General features: G+C 38.6%; 1 protein-coding gene across 1 annotated transcript in view; it reads right to left on the bottom strand.

Moving 5' to 3' along the window:
* Positions 1–798: 798 nt before the first annotated feature.
* Positions 799–9,890, bottom strand: part of LOC145772624 (AP-3 complex subunit beta-2-like) — a 59,683-nt gene continuing 50,591 nt past the window's right edge. The window contains exons 15-24 of the mRNA XM_082584489.1: positions 8,723–8,855; positions 8,188–8,367; positions 7,597–7,749; positions 7,112–7,313; positions 6,787–6,892; positions 4,921–4,963; positions 4,451–4,535; positions 4,255–4,352; positions 3,876–4,014; positions 799–1,925 (exon numbers count right to left, since the gene is read on the bottom strand). Of these exons, the coding sequence (XP_082440615.1) occupies positions 1,772–1,925; positions 3,876–4,014; positions 4,255–4,352; positions 4,451–4,535; positions 4,921–4,963; positions 6,787–6,892; positions 7,112–7,313; positions 7,597–7,749; positions 8,188–8,367; positions 8,723–8,855 (1,293 nt within the window). The 3' untranslated portion in view covers positions 799–1,771. The remainder of the gene's footprint in view (positions 1,926–3,875; positions 4,015–4,254; positions 4,353–4,450; positions 4,536–4,920; positions 4,964–6,786; positions 6,893–7,111; positions 7,314–7,596; positions 7,750–8,187; positions 8,368–8,722; positions 8,856–9,890) is intronic.

Genomic DNA, 9,890 nt, shown 5'->3' with positions numbered 1-9,890 from the left:
TTGCGGCAGTGAGTTCTTCAAGAATTTCGTTTTTTCCGCGCTTTTTGAGAGTCGGTTGCTAGATTTTTGCACTCCAGGTCCAAGTCGTTCCGTTTGCATTTTTTTTCTCTTTGTTCTCAGTACAGTAGGCTACTCCGCTACTATTTCTTTTTTTGCGATCTTACGTTCTATCAGCAGCGACAACGTAGGGGTACAAAAGAATTGACACGGTGAGAAAAGCACAATAAACATAGCCAGGTCAGAATCTTCAAAGAACCGGAGGCGGTGGGAAGCGGTATGATTTTAGCGTGGCGATGCACCCGGGAGAAGATCCACCAGCTTAGGTTGCGGGGGCCACGTTGAAAAGTGAAGGTGCTCATGGAAAAAGAGTTTGAATCGAAAGTTTGTGGACTGCAGCACCCGCCCAAAAATTTAAAATGGCAGAATAGACCAGGAAACCAGGCTTAACTTTCCGCAATGTAAAAAAGTATTGTGCCCTCGAGGCAATTCACAAGTATTCATTTGGCCCTCAGGTCAATTTAAAATTGAGACCCTTGCTCTAGATAAACTTCAAGTCTATTTTTGTAGCACGTTTTTTCAAGTGAAATGCTACACGGATGTGCTTTGCTACATGGAAATGTTTTTTGCTGAGCAAGGGTATTAACGAGAATATGTTACTCCTACGAGTGGTGACAAAACCGAATTTGGGCGACGATCCTTTTCTTATCAAGCGTGACGGAGCCAGACCCGTTGTCTTGTATCCAGGACACTAAAGAGCTGCCGATGTCCAGTTAAATATTCAACAATGCAACTACAAGGTGTTCAATATCAATATATATTTAATAGTAAGAAATCACATTTGCGTGGAGCAGCTGAATGAACATTTCATAGCAACAACATCCATCACATGACAAGAAACCAGATGACAGGTGGATCCATTCACTTCAAATTTAACGTCGAGCCAAATTGGAGCTATAAAATATAAATAAAGTCTCCAACCATCTCGAAAATTATTTTTTGGACGTTTAATTTAGAGCTCACTTTACAAAAAAGCAACACTCTGTTTTAGTTATCCACGAAGTAACCTGCAAAATAACTCGAACAACCTTGAAAAGTGAAGAGTGTGTTACATCAAAAACATTGCCAAAAACCAGAGGTGGGCAGTAGCGCGCTACTTTTTTGTAGTTGCAGCGGTAGCAACGCTCCACTTTTGTTGGAGTAGCGACGCTACTTTTGTTTCAATGTAGTGATAGAGGAGAGGCACTACATTTTTTTCAGTCGCACTCCCGCTACTTTCTAATTTAAAGTTTAAAGAAATGACTCGCCGAATAGCGGTAGCGCGCTACTATAAAAGTAGCGGATGCCCACCTCTGCTAAAAACACAAAATTGCACATAATGAGAACCCTCAATTTTTAAAGAAAGCTTTTTTCAGACGTATGTGCACAACCAGCAGCGTCACAGTACGATGCTGAAAAACAAGCAATGTATGGAAGTTTCACGTATCGCTTCGTGCGTACACTTATTGTATAGACTATAGATGTTGTGTTGTGGCAGCAGAAAAATAGATCACTTTAAAGCACTGAACGATCCATATGAGAGTCATAAATTAACTACAGTTAAGTTAGTCTACCCTATCACCACACATGCAGTAACGTATGAAAGCGAAGCAGATTTTTTATATGGGTTTTATAATTCGACGAACATCATAGCAACATAATTGGACATCAACAAGCCTAAATGCAAACAATTCGAAAGTCTTCGGTCTGAGTTTCTCTTTGAAGTTGATCATTGTCAATCTTTTAAGAGTTTCTCTTTCAGCTGTTTAAAAACCATGGAGCATATCACCATCTTCTCACAGTTCACACAAAGCCTGTCACCGGCGTCATCATCGCATTGAACGGTAACAAGCAGTATGGACCCACCGTGAGCGGTCTTGCCAGCGAATCTGCAGTACAAAGAACAATTTCATTAAATTAGAATGCGGCATCATCATCATCGGCTCTGCCTAAATAAGATGGCGGCTACCGTGATTCTCAACGATCGATCGTTTATTGTTCTAATCAGGTTTACAAAGTCCTTATTAGTCCATGTTAGCGGTGAAGTATAAAAAATTGCATATCAAAACAAACATACAAAACGCTCGCAATCTGAAAGAAGCACATGTAAGGGTTAGCAGAATAGTGTCATAATATAACCAAAATAGTATTAGACGCCTGTGCATTTGTACAAGCCTACCCAGTACCCAAGCTATCACGCAAGAAGAGGAAGACAGTAAGCTATGAAGTCATTGACTTAGTAAGGGGGCTAATCGTTTTTGTTTTTTTTAAATCCAATTTTAGCCTAGTTTTAGAATACAACAGAACATTTTAAGACCTCTGGATTTTTTTTGAAATTTCTGTATAAAACCCCCACCCCACCCTGAAAATTACATTTCGCATTTCATTGCCTAATATGATTTGGACATCACTCTTTGTTTAAGGCGTTTATTTCAAATATTATTTGCCACTGTACTAAAACACATTAAATATGTTGCAAAAGTGCCGCAAACATTTTTCTGGTTTTGGTTTCATCACAAAACACGGGAAAGTGGTCATTTCGCTTTGTGCGCATGTCTACGCGCATGCGCAAACGCGTGATATTATTGCAAGCAGTTTGTATGAAGCTGCGGTTGTATTTAAGCCGCCGTAAATTGACCAAAACCTACCTTTAAAAACTAATTTTGAAAAAATAAAGTTGCCTTTAGCTTGTTTTGTTATGATAACTGACAAAACGTTTTCGGCTTCTGTCTGCAAAGATTTACTTTGCATTTTCGATTCAAGCCCTCATTCTGAGATTCTCCGCTCAATCCCTTTTCATAGATACCTGTCTATTGTATCTGCTTGTTTCAGTTTGATAACATAGATTGGCTTGCCTTCGGTATGCTTCTGCTGCAACAACTAACGTCTAGACTGACCACTGCTGCTTAAGATGCTTCTCAACAGCAAGTCGTTGTAATGGATGGTTGTCGACACGAGGTGGTTGTTGAGAATGCTCTATCAAAAGAACATTGCATAATGCGCTAACCCTGTGAAGTGAACTTTAAGAAGGTCTTTCCTTGAATCCCCTTACAATGCACGGCATTGCACTCCAGGCAAAAAAAATGGCAACAAGAATGAATGTTTTTTCTTAAAAACCTCCCGGGTTTCCCCAGTTGTTTTTTGAACCACAAGCCGGGAGAGCTTTGGCACCACGGTTTTTGGTTAACCTGTAGGGCTACACAGGTGGTCCGATGTCAATAATAGGCCTATTATGGACATTGGACACGTTACCGTCAGGGACTTCGATCTGGAGTACATTTTTACATGTAGCCTATTCGCACAAAAATATTATAAGCTTACAGAAATATTCATGCAGTATACGAAAGAGCAAAAAGCCTGTATAAGTTTCGAAATGGATTTTAAGTGGATATGGTTATATATTTTATTTGTTAATTTGGCCAGCTCAATATCTTACAAAATTCGAAAATGAAACTTCGTGAATGAACTTTTAAATTTCCAATGATCCAAGTGGATACGTACTGCGATCAATACTAATCAAAGAAGTAGAGTAGGCTGCCGTACTAAGTTGATAAATTCAAGTGTATTGTGAAGCTTTCGCCACACAATTGCGGCTTCGTTTGGACGGAAATTTCAATGTTTTTCCAGAGGTCTCAGAGGTCTAAAACCAAGGCTAAAGTTGAAATTAAAATTACCCCCCTCCCTATGCTTAGTTACTCTTTTCCTTAGTTTGGACCGCTTGTGAAGTATGACAAGTATCCAGAGCGTCTATTATTTATACGGCAAACTTGAAAACCCTATGTGATGCACAATGCTACATAATTGTTCAAGGCAAAAAGATTTTGTTACATCTCCAATACCTGAACACATCGTCCTGAGTGGATGGCACAGTGGAAACGTTCACAGTTTCAACGATCTTCCTGCAAATATTCTTCCGCGTTTTAGAACTCGCCGGAACGTTTATCTTGCATTTATTTTCGTTCATTCCGGAGAGAATTCCTTCGAAAAAAATGAATACAACAATGGTATGTTTTAACCTGACGCTGTGCCTGCGTTGAAGTTTAGTGGGTAGCAACATTGCCAGACAATTTGAACGACATCATTCGCAGGCATTTGAGAGGAAGTCTCACGTAAAAGAGTCGCAGATAGGAACGTTACTTGAATCAATCTATCGGGATCAACCTACACACGTAAACATGTCAGTGGGACTGATGTAGCTGATGGCAATGTAATATTCACCTTGTTGCTTCAGGAATTCAGTCTGTGGCATTGTGACTGGCTTCACCAACTCTCCCACCGGTACCTTGATGCTTACATTGAATCGCTTTGTTTTTGTGCTGAAAGAAAGAAAATAATTGAGACATGCACACCGCAATGCACGTTAGAGCAGAGCAGCTATTTCTGCTTTTGCTACTTGTATGAGATCCACACTCACCACAAGTCGAATACCAAGGGTTGGGTCGTGTCGCAGAAATCTACACCAAACGTACACGTCGAGTACGCACCAGGGTCCAAGCGATCTGTGACACAACAACTGAAGTTCAAGAATTTTTGACAACTAAGGGAAGGAAAGATGTGACGGGCAGAAAGTGACTGCATGACGGAAAAACGCATCGCATTTGCTACGTCAACACATTCATCGTCAGTGTCACAGTTAAGCTCATGATGACGATGCTTAACGTACAGGAAGTTTTGTCCGTTACACAAGAAGTCGTTACTTTTTTACTTTTATTATTGATTCTGCGGATTTATTTCACAAACCCAACAAAGGCGTCTACTGATGGCGCCCAACACGCAAAATCACTCGTGAAAGAAAATTTTTCTAACACACCACATACAGCCGCTGGCTGGGTGCTCCACTGCCGATGAGTGTGTTGTTAAATGTTATTGATTTTAGCCACTCACCAATTTCTTTGAAATCATGAACTTTGAGACCCGCTTGTAGTTTCTGTTAAAAGCAAAGATTGAACAAAGTAAAACTTATTACATCAATCAACTCATCAGCAACTGCACATAAAACCTATGTGCAGAGAAAACATAAATCAGAAAAAGCAAATGTTTTCATATGCATTTAAATCCAACCCTGTCTTTCTGTAAGTTTGTGAAGCAGTAGAGAAAACGCGAAATATATTCACTGCAGATGTCGTGGGCAACTAAACGTAAAGAGAATGATATAACCAATTATTAATAAACTACTACATTATCTAACTGGCGAAATTTATGCATATAGCTTTCGCCACCGTAAAGGTGACTTCTTTAGTATTCTTATTCAAACAGAACCTAAAAAGATGATATCTGAATTTATTTGTTGTTGTTAAAATACCGGCATACAGAGGTTAATCAGTTTATTTTTTCATGCAATGATAGATGTGGCTGTTGATGAAGAAACGCATGTTCGCTCTAGGAATGCTGATGGTTTTATGAGTTCAAAAAATAAACAACATATGTTCTATCATAAGCAGAAAACAAAGAATTCTGTGCGTGCCTCCAATCAACGAATTGTTGTCCAAATCTACTGTTTAAACTGAGTCTCCAACAACTCAGCAGTTGTAGACTCGTCAGCACATTGCAGTTGAGCAAGTGACAACTGAGCTAGCAACATTTCAGCAAGTGGCTAAAGTTGGTAAATGATGAACCTAAGCAAGTAAAACCGACCAAGGAAGTACGATGCTGGATGAAAATTTCATTTGCAGACTTAGGCAGTAGTTGAAACGTACTTGCTGAGTTGTCACAATGTCAAATGCCGAGTGGTGCGACTACCGTTTAAACTTCCTGCAGTGAAAACCAACAGAATCACACTGACAGCATTGCATCCCCTCTGTCAGGTTAACTGAACCAGAGGAAGCACGTTGCTTGTGTATGTTGCCCTTAACATCTGGACACATCAAACATTTCACTAACTATATTTTCCCCCATGAATTGGACATGGTTTTATTAATATTGTCTTAAAATATGATGAAAATCATACTAAAAGCGCCATATTTGAAATCTCAACTGCATTAAAAAACTTTTTTTTTATTGTTCCGATGTGTCAGATTTTACGGACACCCTGCAATGAGGTGATTAAGCCTTAAGCAGCAGCCAATGACAAGCTTGCCAAAAACTGAAAAGCGATGACAATGTTTAAACCAAAAAGAAACAACAAAAAGAAACAACAAAAAGCAACATTCCAAATGCAGCAACAACAGCAAATAAACATGAATACGAGTGAATCAACATCGGTAAGCGTACTCACACTGATTCTCTGAAGAATCCAGGGGAAAACCAAAAACAATCAAAATCAGATGATTCAAATATCAATCACCAGACTATAACATAGTTGTGTTTATTTTTTATATATACCGGCAATCTTTAGAAAAATATTGCAAAAACCAAAGGTGTATCCTTTCATCTAAATTTAACTTGCTGTGGTGGATAACAGCACTTCACGTCATGACGAACGTTTTCAAAAGTTTTACTGAAATAACTTGAAAAATATAAAATCTTTGTTTAACTTGAAGACCTGGAGCTTTGCCTTTCGTACACGTTGCAAGAAGACTATTTCAACCATATAAAGTATTTCTTCTACGTATACTATCCCAGACAGTAAAATTCGTCATTTTGACATTAATTCAACGTCTGCAGACGTTGAATCAATGTCAAAATGACGAATTTTGCAGTCTGAAATATATTTAGCACTAACATAGCGTGGACGCCATGGTCAATTTTTGGCTTCTCAAAGAGCATTTAAAGTAGCAAAAAGCACAAAATGTAATAGTTTTCATCGCGTACCTTTGCTCCCATTGATATTTCTTCTACTGGGGATTCTCCAGTGTTATGAAATTCTATCTCGACTGTGATCATCTTGTCTCCGTATATGCAGGGGCTGCGAGTGTACCTGAAAAAAAAAAAAAAACAGGTTTGAAGAAAAAACCATGTCATTCCGTGGCAATGCCGAGTCAATGAAATGAAAACTCTTCCAAACAGCAAAAAAAATCATCTAATTCGAGTGATTGACTGAGTAAGTCAAAGTGTGGCCAAACAGGTTTTTAGTCAGAAAACAAAACTAACCCATATGATGATAATCACGTGTATTTTTATTTCATACTTTACAAACCTGTATTTAGCTGATAGACCTGCCCCAGTGACCCTGTGCAGGAGTTCATAGGATTGAGCAGAAGAGAGTGTGCTAGCAGTCTCCGAAATCATGGGGTTGCTATCGCTCAGGGAGAGACCCTGCAGGTCGGCAGTTAGCATTGGGGTGAGTATGAAGGGCGCTCCACCTTTGTTTGCTGCCACTGGTGCTGGAGACATGTCAACTACAGGAGGGAGAGAAATGGTTTAAAAACTAGTCAACGATGCAAGTAGCAAAGGGCTGTGGAGTCGGAAAGATGTTAGCATTTTTAGAGTTGGTACTTAAACCATTAGTAGGTCGGACTCAGTATTGTTACTCAAATGTTACCATGAGCATTGAGCAGCGCTGAGGATAAAAAGTAACCAAAATCCACCGCTTCGTTTGGAAGGCTGGATGTCAGTAAAGAATTAAAAAAGTAGACACTGTGTACAATCCAACAAATTGTTAGTAACATCACAAAAACTCACAGTCATCCAAATCTAGTAGGTTGACAACTTCTTCCTTCTTCTTTTTCGTTAGCTTTGTTTTGGGTTGCTTGGATTTGGACGGTTTCGGCGGTTCAGGTTCTGAGTCTGAACTTTCTTCTGAAGAACTCTCAGACTCGCTGTCCGAGTCTGATTCTGTAACATTACAAACTTGTAAACAGGCTTCAAGTTGATCACTCATTAGGTTTTTTTCCAGTCATTGATCGATTTTTCAAGTGAAATTCTTCATCTAATTAGGATAAACGACCATATACAGATCTCCTGCACATTTTATAGAGAAACACTGTTTCAACATCAAGTGTTGGTTGATGCATGCCACTGTGGTTTGAGTTTTTATTCCTTAGGTATTTGTTGTTGTCGTTGAAGTGTTGTTGTTGTCTGCGAGCTATTACACTTGTTGCTTGTAAACATTGCTTAAACAAGCTTAAAACAGAATTTCTTAAAGTTGTGATTTCCTTTATTGCTGAGCAGAGCGTTACCCTAATCAGCTGTGAAGCTTCGACTCTCTTTCAGCAGTTTGCAATTCACTTCCATGCAAATACAACTGTGGGAAAGTAACACTGGTATACAAACCGCTGTCAGATTCCGTATCAGATTCATCTGACTCGACTTGTTTCGGTTTCATCTTTATCTTTGCTGGAGGAGCAGCTGCATCAGAATCGCTCCTTTGAGAGTCCGGACCTCCAGTATCTGAGCTGCTGCTCGCTTCCGAGTCGCTTTCACTTCCACTCTCACTGCCGGATGAGTCCGAATCTAAAAATATGGAATCTACATTCTAACCTGCTGCTAATAATGCAGTAATTAATCTTTTATAAAAAGAGCAAGACACACCAATGCTATATGCTGAAAAGGATGCAGCTTTTTTCGCTTTATGGAGGCTTGGTATAAGTTTTGTTTGATAAATCTAATTAATTTATCTATGGGCAAGGTCAACTATGTACAGAAACCATGATAGAAACACACCAACAGGATAAGCATGAAAAAATATATGATACATGGCAATCATGAAAGGATCGTGTAAGATTAATTGACGGCCTTTTGGTCATCTACCATCAAGAATAACCTTTAACGTGCTTTCGCAAAGTAGATGTACAAAAGAAAACACAACCTGAATTTTCAGTTCCCGAAGAGCTTTCTTCTTCTTCACTGGATATCTCTTCATCAGAGTAGAAAGACTGTTTCTTGACTGGCTTCCTTCCCCGATGTACCTTCTTCTTGCTTTCAGCCGGTGATACTGGAAGCTGCAGAGACGAAAATGTATATGCAATCAACTGTTAGGCAAATAAATTTATATTTACGCAGTGATAAGCGGAAGTGAAAAATTGAAAAACCTTTGTTCACCAGACGACGCCAAAGATTCAAAACGTTCTAAAAACCTTTTCGTTGTATTCGTAGTTGGTTTAACAATAACACAAAAATTGGTTACAATAATTGGTTGTGTAATTGTATAAAGTTAAAGTGCTAATATAAAAGTAACTCGTCCACATCAGGTGTCAATTTATTCATGTAATTAGAAGCTTAGTAATAACTTTGCCAAAGGTCAAAAATGTCAATTCGTATCCTGATGACGCATTCGATCAAAGTGTTAAAGCAAAATATTAAACTTTGTGTAATAAATCGATGGGTATTAACACCCTCAAAAAAATTTTTTTTGATTATTTCCTTTTGGACTATCAGCTTTTCCAAATGTTTCCATGGGCAACTGGTGGGAAGCACGTCATAGAATAGGTGCAGCAATTTCTCATAATTGCTAGTTGAATTTTGGGATAGCGAGTTTAATTTGGGATAACAGTTTAAATCCTGAGTTTACATGGAAAAACAAAAACATGTCATTATAACACGCCAGAAAAGCTGAAAAAGTGATTTCATTGCGAGAAATGTTAATTTCTTCGAGACAGTATTTGGAATTCTCTCATCACTATTTCTTGAACTTTCCATATACCCCTTTGTTCCACATAAGTGGAATAAATGTTAAATAATGCGACTAAAGCAATCAATTAACATCTTGGCGGTTACTTGATGCGAAAAAGAGAATGGAAATGGCCCTTCGGCAAGCCCAATGAAACACTTAATTTTCAAAGGTGGGCCTGGAAAGTTTCAGCCAAAAAAACCTTTGTAGCCCAGCCCAAAAAAAAACAAATAACAACTTTATATTTCCTTTGAATGCTTTTTTTTAGTGAAATTGAAACAATAAAACAATAAAACGATTTCAATGCAACGCAGAGCAATTAACTATTATCTCTAAAGTACGCTTCCTGGATGCATTAATGATTTAA

This window comes from Aplidium turbinatum, chromosome 6, assembly GCF_918807975.1.
Source record: "Aplidium turbinatum chromosome 6, kaAplTurb1.1, whole genome shotgun sequence".
In the NCBI taxonomy this organism is placed as follows: Eukaryota; Metazoa; Chordata; class Ascidiacea; order Aplousobranchia; family Polyclinidae; genus Aplidium; species Aplidium turbinatum.
This window is presented reverse-complemented; position numbering and strand designations above follow the sequence as displayed.